Source organism: Osmerus mordax, chromosome 1 (genome assembly GCF_038355195.1).
Source record: "Osmerus mordax isolate fOsmMor3 chromosome 1, fOsmMor3.pri, whole genome shotgun sequence".
NCBI classification, from domain to species: Eukaryota; Metazoa; Chordata; class Actinopteri; order Osmeriformes; family Osmeridae; genus Osmerus; species Osmerus mordax.
The window spans coordinates 1,316,138-1,332,164 of record NC_090050.1 but is presented as its reverse complement, the minus strand read 5'-3'; the positions used below and the strand labels follow the sequence as shown (position 1 = coordinate 1,332,164).

At 46.2% G+C, this 16,027-nt stretch overlaps 2 protein-coding genes across 3 annotated transcripts; one reads left to right on the top strand and one right to left on the bottom strand.

The window, feature by feature from the left end:
• Positions 1-551: 551 nt before the first annotated feature.
• Positions 552-3,644, top strand: zgc:153675 (uncharacterized protein LOC768179 homolog). Its single transcript, XM_067236138.1, has 3 exons — positions 552-840; positions 1,553-1,637; positions 2,277-3,644. Exons 1-3 carry the CDS (start codon positions 832-834, stop codon positions 2,576-2,578), a joined length of 396 nt encoding a protein of 131 aa, XP_067092239.1. The 5' UTR covers positions 552-831; the 3' UTR covers positions 2,579-3,644.
• A 2,503-nt stretch (positions 3,645-6,147) lies between these two features.
• Positions 6,148-15,608, bottom strand: cry3b (cryptochrome circadian regulator 3b). 2 transcript variants are annotated; one of them, XM_067235607.1, is made up of 15 exons: positions 15,476-15,608; positions 14,547-14,717; positions 11,956-12,064; positions 11,528-11,670; positions 10,954-11,138; positions 10,713-10,810; positions 10,453-10,593; positions 9,634-9,915; positions 9,337-9,488; positions 8,972-9,174; positions 8,750-8,863; positions 8,442-8,513; positions 8,138-8,227; positions 7,494-7,609; positions 6,148-7,328 (listed from the first exon to the last, which is right to left on the bottom strand). In XM_067235607.1, the coding sequence occupies exons 2-15, from the start codon at positions 14,702-14,704 to the stop codon at positions 7,284-7,286; spliced, it is 1,908 nt and encodes a 635-aa protein (XP_067091708.1). In that variant the 5' UTR covers positions 14,705-14,717; positions 15,476-15,608; the 3' UTR covers positions 6,148-7,283. The 2 variants fall into 2 exon arrangements, with proteins under 2 accessions (XP_067091708.1, XP_067091713.1); XM_067235612.1 differs by having other exon boundaries at positions 8,442-8,504.
• Positions 15,609-16,027: the final 419 nt, after the last annotated feature.

The following is a 16,027-nucleotide window of genomic DNA, read 5'->3' as shown; positions in this document are numbered from 1 at the left end:
GCAGGGATTGTGTAAGACTTTTTTTTTTCAACACAAATGTAGACAACATGCTAATTACCTGACTAGCGGTCACTACTGTAGACGGAAATCTTGTCTAGTTTTTCATGCTTGTAAAATAAAATGACGCATTTATGAATAAATTGAAATGAGCATCCGTAAATGTGTGCTTAGTTTGGTTCTGTAAGGGCTATGTAGAGTTGTGGTCGGTATGCGGTATGCTATACTGGGCCAATATGTTTACCCATGTTTTAACTTTTCTTCACTATTTGGGACACACATTTTTTTCTTTTGTTCACACAATTATGGTTATGGGATATGCTCAGGGCTGGTGGGATTACAGCAAACATTGAGGGTAGAACGGTTTTCAAGAAATGTATCAGTGAGTTAGTTTGAATCAAAGTTATGTTTTCGTGTGGGTGATATGTATACCTGTAAGAACCGTATGCATGAGCATCGAGGACAGTACATGTATTATTCTATGAAAAAAAAGGAACGAATGCCTCCTATAGGTGACGCAAGATCCGGAGACGGGGGAAAAGTGAGCGCTCCAGCGCCACGTCGGCAGAACCAACAAGATAAACGTATACTTTTTTTTGTTGTTGAAGTTTTGAAGCTTCGGGTAAACGTTTTACAACGTGCACCAGTAGAGAAAAGAAGTGGTTATTTTGAAAGTTAACACAAAATTATTGCCCTTCGCACTTAAAAAGAATAAGAGCTTAAACTTGTGAAAGGATCCAAGACAAGCGAGCGCACCAATCATTTGTTTCAGGTGCGATTTTGCAAGACTTGATCGTACTCTCTGCAATCACTCGTCAGAAAGTTCTGGAAACAATGGTCAAGGTAAATGTCTTCTCTATGTTGGATTTGCATTATTATGTGTGTTTTATACCCGTGTATTTAAAGACTTCTTGACGAAAATAAAGACAATTTTACAAAACTACGATAACGTTACAGCGCAAATGGTGTGCGATGCTCCGTCCTCTTAAGGGGTGTAGATTATTAGCTTTAACACTATCGAGACGTTTTGTTCTCGTTAAATGTGTAACTTGTATGTAATGTTGTCTAGAGGCCTAATAACAGAACGTTTGTCATCTGATGGTACCTTGAAATAGATATGTTTCATAATCCGCCGCGGGTCCGATTTGGATAAGTCGCCTTTACAAAAAACGTTTTCCTCCTTTTAGCCACGTAGCTATAAATATTAAATATAGCCTGTATCAGTTATGTTACTCTGCCCCAGAGATGAATTGGATTTATTTGTTGCTATCATATAGGCATATGCACTTAAACTAACCTCTTGCATGTCTGCAATATATATGTATGCATTAAATGCATCCCTGAGAAAATCTGGGGTAGATATGTAGCCTAGTCCAGATATGTAATTTGTAAATTCACGTGTGTAAAACCATCAGTTGCTTGAAAAGCCTCAACGTGGCAGTGAAGTGAGACTCGTAGAGAAAGATTGTGGATAAGCATAAAGATATGGGCAACGATTAATTTATTTTATGCTCCCCGTTGTGTGTCATGCAGTGTGATTTCTTATCTATTTCAGAACGTGAACGTCAGCGCTGAAACCCAGCCGGGAACGAGTCTCGTGGGTGAGGAGGCCGAATCCACGGAGAGCAAACCTGTTCCAGGTAACGACGTCCCCGGCGCATACCCTCCGGCCTCTCCGGACCAGCTTTTTCTCGACTAATACACGACTATATTCATCCTTCAAGATGATAAAGGATGATAGCCTTGGGGGAGATGGTGCAATTCAGGGCAGAGGTTGCCGTCTGTTGCTATTTTAGCCCAAGTTTCGCCAGGGTAGTGTGTTTGTGCAAGGAACCACTGTGACACTTTGATGGGCTGAAGGTTAGTGTTTGATCTACAGGGCTCCCAAGTCTCACGCATTTGCCGTGACACTTGCGCATTTCAACCATTTCTCATGCCGAGAGTGGTTTAGAACAGTGGTCGTTGAAGTTCATCCTCATCTTCTGTTACTCTTAAAGGCAGGGTCGGTACATTTTGCGAACCTAGCCATTTTGGCTCGAGTTCGAAAAGGATTCAAACCAAAATATCCCTCCCCCTCCCTTTAAAGCCACTCCTCCAAAACACTTGACCATGCCCGACTACTGCCAGGAGGTTTTTTGTTCAGAAAATTTGACCAAAAATGCATCTCAATAACTTTATCGACCCTGCCTTTAACTGCTGTGGGAACTGAACAGGAAGAGAAGCTTGTTGAATCTCCAGGCTGTGGGTTCTCCTGACCTCCCCCTGCGTTCCCCCTGCAGATGCGCCCAAGGACGAGGGGAAGGACCACCCGGCGGTGGCGGGGCCGGGCATGGTGTGGAGGGTGACGGGGGGCCTGTTCAGCGTCACCCGGGGTGTGGTGGGAGCCACGGTGGGGGGCGTGGCCTGGCTGGGCGGGAAGAGTCTGGAGCTCACCAAGACGGCCGTCACCACCGTCCCCGCCGTGGGCGTCAGCCTCGTCAAGGGGGGCGTGTCGGCCGTGGCCGGGGGTGTGTCCTCGGTGGGGTCCACGGTAGCCAATAAAGTCCCCTTCACGGCCAAGAGGAAGGACAAGGCTGAGTGAGGACGAGGAGGAGTAGGATGATGATGATGATGGACAGTTTATAAATGCAACGCCCTCCTGAGCCATAAGAGAGACCTGTGAGCGATGAGAAACTTGGTGTCGGCTGTGATCACAGTTCCAAAAAGGGACCGTTCCATTTTTCTTCTGAAAAACCTTGTTTAAAAGTGCCTTCGGTTGCTCAACTCTTTTCACGCAAGTGTTTGTTCTGTTTTTCATCCTAGTGTGTGTTTTTCATCCTAGTGTGTGTTTTTCATCCTAGTGTGTGTTTTTCATCCTAGTGTGTGTTTTCTTCTTTGTAGCTCCTGTTTGAGAGGTCAGAGGTGACAGCCACAGCCTCTCTTCCACTCTTCTTCTGTGGCCCTGTTGGGTTTCCACCTAGATGCAGGTCCGGGTCTAGACCGTCCTTGTCCTAACTTGGCACCAGGCTGCATAACTGACCCTTGACCCACTTATGACAGCGTCATTTCAATCAACTCTTTCAACCCCAAATGCCTCCTTCCCTCAAACCCCTAGTCAGCCTTCAAGGTTAGCTGGTGAGTTTAGTATTGTCACCACCTGCCAAGGACATGAATGACAGGTCAGAATACTTTCAGGTTCTTTAATAGGCTTCTGTCTTTATATGGAACATGGTCAAAATGGACTTTGTAAACCCATGTTGAAGACGCAGCATTATATCATGTTTGGATAATCATATTTAGTGTCTGGCATGGCTGGTCACTCCGTATAGACCGATTCCCAGTAAACAAAGTACATCCAGAACGTGAGTCCCGTTTGGTGTCAGATAGCGGGGTGTGATGATAACGATGCCAGGGGATATTACAGGGAAACTAGATCAAGCTAGGATTCAGTCTTCAGTCAAATTCCATTTTACTCATATCTATTTATATGGAAGGGCTTTTTCAGATTTCTGACCCTTTTAAACATTTGTATGTGAACATTTAAATTGAATTTAAGCATTTCAATGCAACATTTGTGTTTTCCTGTGGCAGTGCTGTTGCAGGTGGAAATACTGTCATGGATGTTTTTACTTTCCAGCATCATAAATAAAGTCTTTTGGAAAGCGTGATAGCCTTGTCCAGACTGTTCTTACCCTCCCTCCCTCCCCTGCTCCACCTCCTCCCTATCCTCCCTCCCCATTTAGTTGCAACAGCTTTGTGCTAACAGCCTTGTTTTGACTAATGTTAACTAAAAAGCAGCACAAAGCTACAAGCACCTGGAATCCCCTCTGTTTCACCTGGCTGTGCCGTCTGGTAATGACCCACTTTACAGAGTTGTACTTGTCATGAGGTGTCATCAATATTAAAGATCCCTCATATCGAGGCTGTTTAAACAAGCTGATAAGACTCAGCTCTTATCAAGCAAATACACTTCTCTGCACTATGTACTTGAATAAGATTGTCAACAATAATGATTAATGTGAAAAGGTGCTTTTGAATGTCCTGTTTAAGGATAGTTTTCTTGTTTTTGTAATCATTGATCGCGTTTTCTTTCAGGAACTGTCCAAGGGTATTGAGCCTCTGGTTGGTTAACGTTCATCAATGTTTTATGTAGCGCAAAGCTATTTCTGAATCTCCGTAAGAACATTCAGCATCCACAGTATGAATTCCCTCAAGGTAAGTACCTTTGTGACAAAACAAACCCAAGTATCGCAGGTTGAATCCAGTTTGACTCAGGCCTCTGTCACAGACCTGGGTCTGCTTGGTCCATGGGCTGCTCCTGGAGATTCTCTCACCTATGTTCATGTTTCTACTCCCTTCTCTGAATCCCATGTAAGTGTGATCAGCCAGTACATATCTTTACTGCCCCCCTAGCCTCCTGACCTGGCGATGGACTGGACACGATCCTCTCTTCCACAGTGACTCGACTGGACACGATCCTCTCTTCCACAGTGACTCGACTGGACACGATCCTCTCTTCCACAGTGACTCGACTGGACACGATCCTCTCTTCCACAGTGACTCGACTGGACACGATCCTCTCTTCCACAGTGACTCGACTGGACACGATCCTCTCTTCCACAGTGACTCGACTGGACACGATCCTCTCTTCCACAGTGACTCGACTGGACACGATCCTCTCTTCCACAGTGACTCGACTGGACACGATCCTCTCTTCCACAGTGACTCGACTGGACACGATCCTCTCTTCCACAGTGACTCGACTGGACACGATCCTCTCTTCCACAGTGACTCGACTGGACAGTTTCCGCCTCAAGGCCAAGCCCACCCAGATGGAGGGTGTGGTGTCACTGCCTTCGCTCTCTCCATCCCCCGCTACCATCAGGCTGGCAGCCTTCACCAGGAGGAGCTCAACACCTCCCCCCCTCTGTTTCATTCTCTCCCTCCCCCTCTTAACTCTCCCAAGAACTCAGCCAGAATCTCCCCTTTCCCTCTCGTCCTCGCTTCCTCTCCCTCCTGTGTTTTCTGTTCTTACCCATGCTTCTCCACCATGCAGACCAGACACTGCGACATCTATCTTTTATTCCTGCTTTTCTGTCTCTTGATGATTTGTTTCTGAAAGTCTTTTCTATTTCCTTGTGACAGTTATGGAGGAACAGGAAGAGCAGGGGAGAGAGAGGGGAAGAGCAGGGGAGAGAGAGGGGAAGACATGCCTCTAAGGGCCCAGGTTGGATTTGAACTCGGGTTGTAGCCTTCACTGTACGTGCTCTACCCTGTGAGGCACCCAGGTGCCCCTACCTCCACCCAGACACCATCACCCTCCAGAAGTGAGCTCAGCAACCCAGCTAGTCTCCTTCTGGACGCTGGAGGACTCTGAAGTGGACTGTCTCCTCACAACCCACTCCCTGCCCCCTGGATACCCTCCAGCCCTCTGCTCTCCTCTGGTCCTCATCCAGTGACATCCTCCTGGATCCCCTCCAGCCCTCTGCTCTCCTCTAGTCCTCATCCAGTGACATCCTCCTGGATCCCCTCCAGCCCTCTGCTCTCCTCTGGTCCTCATCCAGTGACATCCTCCTGGGTCTGTCCCCAGGCATCAACACCTCTTTACCTCTGGTAGTGTCCACTAAGACTGGCTCAAGTCACTTCCCTGCTGAAGAAGCAGACCCTGGACCTGTCAACATCATCCACCAGGTATCTCTCCTTTGATTCAGATGGTTGGACACATCTCTTCAGCAGACTTCACCTGAACTATGATCACTTGACCTAAGGGACCTCCAGCTTTACTTAGCTGTACATTGGTGATTGTGGTACCAGCGGAAATTAACTTTACTTGCATGTTGTATGTGAGATGTTTGAGCACTGTCCTGTATACAGACTAGGTACAAAAGTGTTGTTATTGTTGCCCATTATCAGAAGTCAGATCACTGCTGATCTTATCTGCCCTTATGTGTCAAACTGTAGCTGGGATGTTTTAGTTTCTCTGCCTTGTAAAATAAAAACTGTTCCTTGGTTGTTAACCCCTAAAATACAATTAGAACTGTGTACCTCAGATCTGCAAACTATATGCACTTTCTCTATGCTTCTTTGGATTAAAGTGTCAGCTAAATGAATAAAATGTAACTGAACATGTAAAACTTACTTGTGGACACATTAACTTGTTTTTGGAAGACATTTAGGCTCCATCCATTTATTTTCTGGTGAAATAGCATTTCAACTATATACATAACTTGAGCATAAAGACATACAAGCAATAAAATAAAATAATATATGTACAAAATATTTACAATATAAACACATTGTAAATCTTTTAGCAAAATAATGTAATTTACAGCAAAGTCTACTTTGGTAAAGTAATTTGGTACAAAATAATTTTAAGTAAAGTATTATAAAACTGTAGGAGACAACTCAATTGGTGGGAGACAATTGATGTCATATTAGTAATATGACATGAAGACTTCTACACTGGTGACTCCTACTTGAAGCCGGCCGTGCAGTAAACAAGAACAGGTGAGGACTGAGTGTAAGACAAGAGAAGACCTACAAGGTGGATATAGTATCTTCACTTCCTGGTCATTTAGTTTTCTTTTCAGTAAATCTAAAATAGATCAGAAAATACAACATTGTACACTGTTGGACCTATCTACTGCAGTGAAACAGTTTTCCATAACATGTCTTATGACAGGTGAAGGAACAGGTTTCCATAACATGTCTTATGACAGGTGAAGGAACAGGTTTCCATAACATGTCTTATGACAGGTGAAGGAACAGGTTTCCATAACATGTCTTATGACAGGTGAAGGAACAGGTTTCCATAACATGTCTTATGACAGGTGAAGGAACAGGTTTCCATAACATGTCTTATGACAGGTGAAGGAACAGGTTTCCATAACATGTCTTATGACAGGTGAAGGAACAGGTGTCCCAGCTTCCTGTGCCTGGACAGACCTTAGACCTTGTTACCTCACGACACACTTTGGTGAGAGGTCTTTGAACAACCCTCCAGACATCACATATAGAATGTGAACAATGTAAGTCATAAGATAACATTTATAGAAATATACTGGTGGTGTTCTTCTTGCAAATCATACAGGTGAGAATTTCAGTTTGTAGTTGTATGGACGCATTATTATACAGTATTTGAAATATGGATTTCCAACACATTCAAAAAATATGTGGTTAGATTTCACACTCGTTACAAAATATACCAAGGTTAAGTCACTTTTTCTTAAACAGAAATAGATGCTTCTTTGTACAATAAAAAATAAAAACATTCTTTTTAACAACGTATTTACAGTCTGTTTAAGAACTTAGGAAGACGTGGTCACCCTCTCCCTCAGTTGACCTGTGATTTTCTGAAACACAAATATGAAATTATGATGAATGATAAAGCATTTTATCTCTGGTCGTTACAGTGGCTGTTTTCCCCTATGATACAGTCGCAATAAATGACTGTATCATTGTGTTCATGTTGTAAATGTACAAAAAGACACAAACATCCCAAGTCACCAAACGCTCACCTGTTTGTTTGGTCGCTGGACCTTGAAGGATGACGAGCCGCTGTCCGAGCCTCGCTCGTGTTCCGCCTCCCGCCTCCTCTTCCCCGGAGCGCTCCCGGCCCAATGAGCCAGGCGCCCTGCAGACACAACGCCAACACAGGAGCCATGGTTACAGACCCATCCTCCTCTCTGACCACCAGTACACTGTAGAACTCTGCACTTCTAATCCTTGATCTTCTGTTGTACTCTAAATGCACTACTTGTATACAGGGTGTAGTGTGGTACTGTGTGCTAGTATACAGGGTGTAGTGTGGTACTGTGTGTTAGTATACAGGGTGTAGTGTGTTACTGTGTGTTAGTATACAGGGTGTAGTGTGGTACTGTGTGTTAGTATACAGGGTGTAGTGTGGTACTGTGTGTTAGTATACAGGGTGTAGTGTGGTACTGTGTGTTAGTATACAGGGTGTAGTGTGTTACTGTGTGTTAGTATACAGGGTGTAGTGTGGTACTGTGTGTTAGTATACAGGGTGTAGTGTGGTACTGTGTGTTAGTATACAGGGTGTAGTGTGGTACTGTGTGTTAGTATACAGGGTGTAGTGTGGTACTGTGTGTTAGTATACAGGGTGTAGTGTGGGTGTGGTTCACTAATGTCCCTCCATGCTTACCAGGATGCTGAGGCACAGCAAACTCATGACCACTCCCACTCTCCTCCTGATTGGTCATTCCTGCTAGCGGGGAACTGGACCTATGGCAGCCTAGAATAGCCAAACAAAAATGTCAATTCCAACTAAATGTAAATATGAATAGAAAGTATAATGTATAAATACAGACCATAAGCCAGAGTGGAATGGAATCTATATCTAATGGATATGTAGCCTGTGAACTAAGTAGTAGTGAATATGTGGTATTGAAAAGTAGTTTTTGAAATGAGTTTGTTGTCAGAGAGTTATAGTGGACATGTGGCCTTACCCTGCTGCTGTGTTGGTCCAGGAAGGAATGTTGAGTCACTGGACACCAGCTGTTCTTTCTGTTCTCTATGAGCTGGAGGAGAGAGGAATAGAGAGGGAGAGAGAGACAGAGGGAGAGAGTGAAGAGAAAGGAGACAGGGAAGAGAGAAGAGAGAAGAGAGAGAGATAGAGAGAGAGTGAAGAGAGAGGGAAACGAGAAGAGAACAGGAAAGGGGAGGAGAGAACAGGGAGATATGTTAGAGATGTAGTCTGTGGTAGTGGAGACCGTTTTGGTGTGAGTGAAGCGTGTCGCGTCCACGCTGGGCTTACCGTGGCAGCTGCTGCTCCCGTGCAGCTTCCTGCCAGCAGAGGGAGACGACGCAGCCCTCATCCCGCTCATGTTCAAGTCCTCCACAGGGCCGGACGGCACCGCAGCCAGCAGGCCTAGCGAGACAGACACAGAGACAGGGATCAGCACACCTGACAGACGACACACACGGAAGATGAAACAAGCAGACAGGACAACACAGACAGAGACGGCTCCAGCCTTACTGAGTCCTCTGTAGCGTGACAGCTGCTGGTAGATCTGCCTCATGCGTTCGATGTTGAGCCGGCTGACTTCGGCGTGGTTAACCATGGGCTTGGGGTAGTCCACCCCCACCACACACTGGGCCCCGCGCTGCACCTCCACCGGAGCGTTCCAGGGGTCGTAGATGAACTTGGCCGGGTAGTCCTTCAGGACAGGGAGGTAACGTCTAGAGAGACAGGAGAGAGAGACAAGACCTTTAGCATAGGGAGGTAGTGTCTAGGACTGGTGAGAGAGACAAGTCTTTGACTGCGTGTGTGTCTGTCTGGTGTGTATGTGTGTGCGTGTGTGTATGTGTGTGTGTGTGTAAGTGTGTGTGTGTGCCCCCTACCTGATGTAATCCCCGTTGGGGTCCATGCGCCGTCCGAAGCCCACAGGACAGTAGCAGTGGAAGAACGGCTGGAAGAAGGAGCTGCAGGAGTGACACATCCAGCTGCCTGCGTTCACGCTCCAGTCTGTGTCCAGCAGCAGCTCCTCAAACACCTGCGCGCGAACACACACCCACACACACCCACAGCTTGTGTTACAAACAAGCCTATCCTTATCCTCACCTACATACTCCCCCTCCCTCCTGTTTTCCCTCCCCCTCCTGTCCCCTCTCCCTCCTCCTCCTCCTCCTCCTCCTCACCTTCATCCCCTCCTCCCAGTTGATCCACAGGTCTCCTCTGGTGAGGAAGCAGGCGACGGCGTGGCGGGCCAGCGGGTGGATCCAGCCCTCCTGCCTCAGCTGGGTCATGATGGCATCGATCCAGGGGAAGCCCGTCTTGGCCTCCGCCCACTTGGCCAGCGCCTCGGGGTTGCGGTCCCAGGGGATGCGGATGCAGACGGGGTTGCCCTCCATCTTGTCGAAGCGGGGGTTGTTGGTGGCGGCCGTGTAGAAGAAGTCCCGCCACAGCAGCTTGGTCTTTACCTGGAGGGAACGAGTCAGCACAATATGAGTCGTTAACCGGAGGTGCACTTTCATTTGTGATATGCAAGTGTCCTAGGTGTGTGTCCAAGTGTCCTAGGTGTGTGTCCAAGTGTCCTAGGTGTGTGTCCAAGTGTCCTAGGTGTGTGTCCAAGTCTCCTAGGTGGGTGTCCAAGTGTCCTAGGTGGTTGTCCAAGTGTCCTAGGTGTGTCCAAGTGTCCTAGGTGTGTCCAAGTGTCCTAGGTGTGTCTAAGTGTCCTAGGTGTGTGTCCAAGTCTCCTAGGTGTGTGTCCAAGTGTCCTAGGTGGGTGTCCAAGTGTCCTAGGTGGGTGTCCAAGTGTCCTAGGTGTGTCCAAGTGTCCTAGGTGTGTGTCCAAGTGTCCTAGGTGTGTCCAAGTGTCCTAGGTGTGTCCAAGTGTCCTAGGTGTGTCCAAGTGTCCTAGGTGTGTCTAAGTGTCCTAGGTGTGTCCAAGTCTCCTAGGTGTGTGTCCAAGTCTCCTAGGTGTGTCCAAGTCTCCTGGGCCTGTGGCAGCGTCTCACCTTCTTGTCGGTGTCGGCCAGCTTGCTGTAGAACAGGCGGCAGGACAGACAGCCAAATCGCAGGTAAGGGCTGAGGTCCAGGGAGCCCGACAGCAGGGGGCTGGAGGGCTCCTTGGGACACTCCACATTCCCCTGCAGAGCCTGGAGGTAAACAGAGGACAGGATCACAATCCAGGGAAACATGTATAGCGTTATTATTTACAGTGTGTGTCAAATGTATGATGAATTTGCAAAGAGTGTGTGTGTGTGTAATAACATACAGCAGAGGGATCAGGAGCCAGCTGTTTCTCTATCCTGACCAGAGCTTCAGTCTCTCCTCCTGGCCACACTGCTGGAAGCAAGTCTTCAGTGTCGAACCCTGGACAGGAACACACATACACATATTCAGTCAAACTCATTGAGCCTCCTCCATGTTCAGTACTGAGATGGAACAGTGCTGTAGATGCAGCCATAGTGCCTGGTTGCACAACAGCGAGTGTGTGCTTGTGTCTTTAGCTATACCTAGCTCCTCCAGCAGGGGCACCCCGTACTTGTCCCTGTGGTCCTTGGTGACGGGGGTGACACAGCGGCCCATGTGTGCCAGGGACAGGGGCTCTACGGGGGGCTCCGGAGGGGGCATGGAGGCCACCAGCATCTGGAAGCGCTTGTACGTGAGGGGAGGGTGGCCCCCGTTCATCTCAATCACCCTGCGGAGGGAGGGGAGTTCAGTTAGGTCACAACATACATTAAGTGCATTCCAGGTGCCTGAGATCTTGGATATATAGTAGGACGATTACCGCAGCACTTGGCTATGCAAGCAAGTATAAAACAAGAATTACTTTCTTATACATGTGAAACTGTGTGAAGATTTTTGGTGCATAAGATAGGGGACTATGTATGAAAAAGTGATGTAACTTTTGTTCAATTTAATAAAAGGATATGAAAATACCCTATATTCAAGCTGACAGTCTGCCTTTCAGTTTAGTGTTTTACTTCATGTCACTGTAGAAGGACTTTTGGTGTTAACTGGATAAACTGACCTGAAATGGAGTTGACACACACACCCAATGGATTCACATGTGCCAGTTCCACTTACTTGTCGAGGTCGTAGAGAGAGTGAGAGGTCCTCACGATAACCTCCACTCCTGCCTCGCTGGCCAGCTTCTTAATGGCCGCATCTCGCTCCTTCCCAAAGGGCTCTGAGTCGCACTCAAATGTCAGCCTGTTGATGTTCCACTCCTGGGGGGAGGGAGAGAGAGAGAGAGTGTAAGTCTAAGTCTACTAAACAGAGGATAGGTGATAACAAAGTCTGAGTTTCAGTTGACCCTGAAACAAACCTTGGCCCTCAGGGTTCTGTGTTCAGACACCATTAATAACTGTTGTTCAAGTCTGGCCTCTCTCCCTCCATAGCTCCTACTGCCCTTGATAACCTTGTTCATGTGAACCTGCTCTATGAAGCCACACTGGAGCCCAAGGAGGCTCCCCTCTGGGGGAAAGAAGCAGGGAAGCAGCAGGGGGTCTGACCTTGAAGAGGCTGGGGAAGATGTTGGCCGGCTGGCCTCGGATCACAAACAGACGAGAGTTCACCTTCCGCAGGCTGGCGTCCAGGTCCTCTAGGCTCTGCAGCAGGAACCTGGGGGAGGAAAAGAAGAGGTTCCCATGGTTACGGAACGGCCCAAACTGGGAAGACGGAACCCCCGACTCACCCCTGAGCTCCACCCCTGAGCTCCACCCCTGAGCTCCCCTCACAGAGAGGGGTTCTTCCTGCTGTGGACACATCCCATACTTGTCATCGACACCCCTCGATAGAGTGATTACTGAATGGAGCATGAAGGTTTCTGGCACAACTTGCAGGACTGCAGGCCACCAGTAGAGGGTGGTGACAGCATAGGAAGTCCTGTTGTGTAATATTTTATATAATACGTTTCATAAGGGTTGACTACAGGTGGTAATTTTAACAAGACTGTTATAACACTGTATTTTTACTATTGTGCTTCATTTTAAATGGAAGTATATTAACTAATGCAAAAATTCTATATGGTTAAAGAGTGTAAGAATAAATGGTTATATTTCTGTATGTTGTTTTAGGTACACCACGTCAGCTCCTGAGTAAAGAATCATCAAGGTGTGTGTGTATGTGTGTGGGTGTGTGTATGTGTGTGTTGTGTGTGCGGGTGTGTGTATGTGTGTGTTGTGTGTGCGTGCGTGTTTGCGCGCGTGTGTATATGCGTGTCCCACACGTGCAGATTGGCAGCGCTCCAGAACAGTGTTGAGCCGTCTAAGCTCAGAAGCATGTGATGTCACTGCCTGCCCTGTTTCATAACTGTCCCACTCTAGTGTCTCCTTCAACAGCTTCCAGCACATTCTCATCTGTCTCTTTAGGAAGAGCATTAGTAATGTTTAAATGCATGGGTCACTTAGTCTTGATTTAGAATGGTGTGACATTTTTACTGTCGACTCCGAAGCCTTCTTCTGTATTATGTAATATCATCACTGCTCCAAGTTTATTTCATTTTCTTATCCTTTTCGGTGAGGCTTCCAATATCAATATCTCCAAACAGTCATGAATCCCATGTCATGTCTGTGTTAACGTTCCAACTACCTCACTGTTGTCATTCAGAAAACCAGAGCGCTGTTCAGCACTGACAACAGACGCTGTGGCTCCTGGTGGTGATGGAGTAGAGAGGGGCTTGGGATGCTGTCACCCAGCTGGTGACTAAGGAGCTGTGCTGGTGGTGATGGAGCAGAGAGGGGCTTGGGATGCTGTCACCCAGCTGGTGACTAAGGAGCTGTGCTGGTGGTGATGGAGCAGAGAGGGGCTTGGGATGCTGTCACCCAGCTGGTGACTAAGGAGCTGTGCTGGTGGTGATGGAGCAGAGAGGGGCTTGGGATGCTGTCACCCAGCTGGTGACTAAGGAGCTGTGCTGGTGGTGATGGAGCAGAGAGGGGCTTGGGATGCTGTCACCCAGCTGGTGACTAAGGAGCTGTGCTGGTGGTGTGATCAGAACACTCGCCCACCCAGCAAACAACATCATGCACAGTCAAAACAGGCATTCCCCTGTGTTCATTAAACATGGATGTCATCACGGCCAATATTCATTTAATTCCAGCCCATGACTACACAGTGATGTCCTAGTGGAAGGAACACTTGTTGTCATTCTGTACTGCCCAAATGTCAGCCTCATTCAACCTGCATCAACTGCATTGGACGGTTCATTTATAATCTACTTTATGATCTAAGTCATCACACCAGCAGGCATTTCCTCAACCCTCATTATAGACATTTCCTAATTCATTCAAATGACATTAACATCTGTCTTTTTTTTCTGATCAAGTTTGTAAGCTGAAGGAGACTTCAGACATTGTTCGGAAAGCGTGACTTATTATCTTTCATGATAAAGACCTTCTCAGTGGCACAGCTGAACCAGCGCAGGCTTCTGGCAATCGCTCCGCGCTGCAGAAGCAACGCTAGCTAGGCGGCCAAAGCTCAGCCCGCTGAAAAGTAGGTCATCTCCATGACAACTGGTGACTCAAGAAAGACTGACTCTCCTGGCACACTAACCGCCTCCCTTTCAAAGTGAAATGCCTCCATTTTAAAGTCCCTGTCCTGCATTGTACATTTTCTCCTTTCCAGTATAAAAAATTCTAATCATTTTATGCACGTTATCATTTTTTTACACCTGCCAACAACAAAGCCAGGTAAAAATAAAACCATTATTGGGTTCCACAAATGAGAGAAAGAGAGAGAGAGAGAGACTACATATTACACAATATGTAGCCACCTGTTCAAGTGTCTGGTGAAAGTCTTATGTCAAACCAAAACTGGCCCCACTGTTTGCACTATGATCCCTACCATTACATATCAGTACAGTAATCCAGCAAAACATCTGGATTCATCTGAGGAATCATTCTGGAATCAAAGGCCAACCAATCTATATGACTTGTTATTGATTTGTCTGAACTGTCATAGCTTGATTTAGCATCTAGATGCTAACATTTGTGCATAACTTTCTGAAACCTTCCCTAAAGGCTTGCCTTTAAGAAGGTAAAACAAACCAAGCTAACAGGACGTCTGAACAAAACAAAAACAAGAGGAGTAGTTAGGCGTTCCTCACCTCCACCTGTTGACCCCAAGGTTAGAGGAGCCGGCGAACCAGGGGTCCAGGAAGTAGACACAGCGCACCGAGTCTGCGCCACGCACCGCCTCCAACAGGGCAGGGTTGTCATGGAGCCGCAGGCCCTTCCGGAACCAGTGGATGGAGTTGGTGGCCATGGCACAAGCAGCGCTGGGAGAGGCAACAGGGAGGGTTAGATTAGTTTCCTGCATCACAACTCTAAACTCATGCACATGAATTTGATCAATCTGGACAAGGGAAAAAGGAACTGGCAAACTGACTGGAATAAATTGCTGACGTATTTAACGAGAATTATGCCTCTGCCAACCACACAAACAGGAGACTGAATGTGAAATATTGCGCATTCTGCATTTTAAAATAAATGGTTAACAACACAGACAAAATCAAACCTGAGTCAAAGCATGCTGAATCAAACGGAATATATAAATGTACAAATGTGCATCACATGCACTATTGATAATGATAATCTGTTCAATAAACTATTTCATGAGAGTACATGTTTCCACATTAATGATGTGTGAAAATGACAATTAATTATCAACTGCAAATCACAGACAGTGTAAATATGAACAGGAGATTCACTGATGTATCATATATAAACAAAGTATATGTTGTACCACTTTTAAATATAGCATGTGCAAAGTATTAAGTATTTGTGTATATTTTTGTATTATACATTTTACAATTTTCTATAAAGATAATCAAATTGATATGTCTTTAATTATTGAACTTAATGCTGCAAACCATATACAGAAACCTTATATATAAACAATGGTCTGTCTCGTCCATTCAGACCCATATCGAGGTCAGTTTTCATTTATGTAACTCCAAAACTAGTCTCTGTTCACGGACGCGTTATACGTTTTGACAAGCGTTTGTTGAGAATTAAATAAACAATCCCATCTCACCTTAAAACGTGTCACAATAATAAGTGTCTTATATCACATTCCAGGACACAAGGTCGTTTTATTCCTCGGTGATGTCTTGTCAGTTAAGTCGAGCAGTGCTGTGTTCTAGACGGGTTCGGTTTACTGAGCCAACAACTAGATGGTTTCATAACTATTTTTGCAACTGCGCATGCTCTGTTTCAGCTAAACTCAATCGACATAGAAATTGAATAGTCAGAGACATTATGCATTACGTTACAGATATTTTAAATCTTGGAAAACGAAGATTATAATAATACAGGGTCGAAGTCATATTTAGACCTTAACCAATACAATGATATTAAAGTGTCAAAATTATTTATGGATATGGATGGTGTAAATCAAATGCTTCAGCATTTAAAAGCAAAGTCCTTGTTCTGATTCTGATTCTGTTTCAGTGTCTACTGCTGAATTTCTAGACCACCAGGGCAACGCCCCATCCAGTAACAAAGTGGCGACCTAGAAAGAGGACACACTCCATTGGTCGATTTGGATGTGACGCAGACGGCAGGGACTCACGTTTATTCAGCGTGG

Excerpts from the sequence above, each read along its gene's own strand:
- zgc:153675 (XM_067236138.1), top strand. Across the intron at positions 1,638-2,276 it reads GGAGAGCAAACCTGTTCCAG|ATGCGCCCAAGGACGAGGGG; the intron begins GTAACGACGTCC and ends TTCCCCCTGCAG.
- cry3b (XM_067235607.1), bottom strand. The coding sequence starts at position 14,704 with ATGGCCACCAACTCCATCCACTGGTTCCGGAAGGGCCTGCGGCTCCAT. Across the intron at positions 10,594-10,712 it reads TGGCTCCTGATCCCTCTGCT|GCTCTGCAGGGGAATGTGGA; the intron begins GTATGTTATTAC and ends GTTTACCTCCAG. Across the intron at positions 9,916-10,452 it reads TGGCCGACACCGACAAGAAG|GTAAAGACCAAGCTGCTGTG; the intron begins GTGAGACGCTGC and ends CGTTCCCTCCAG.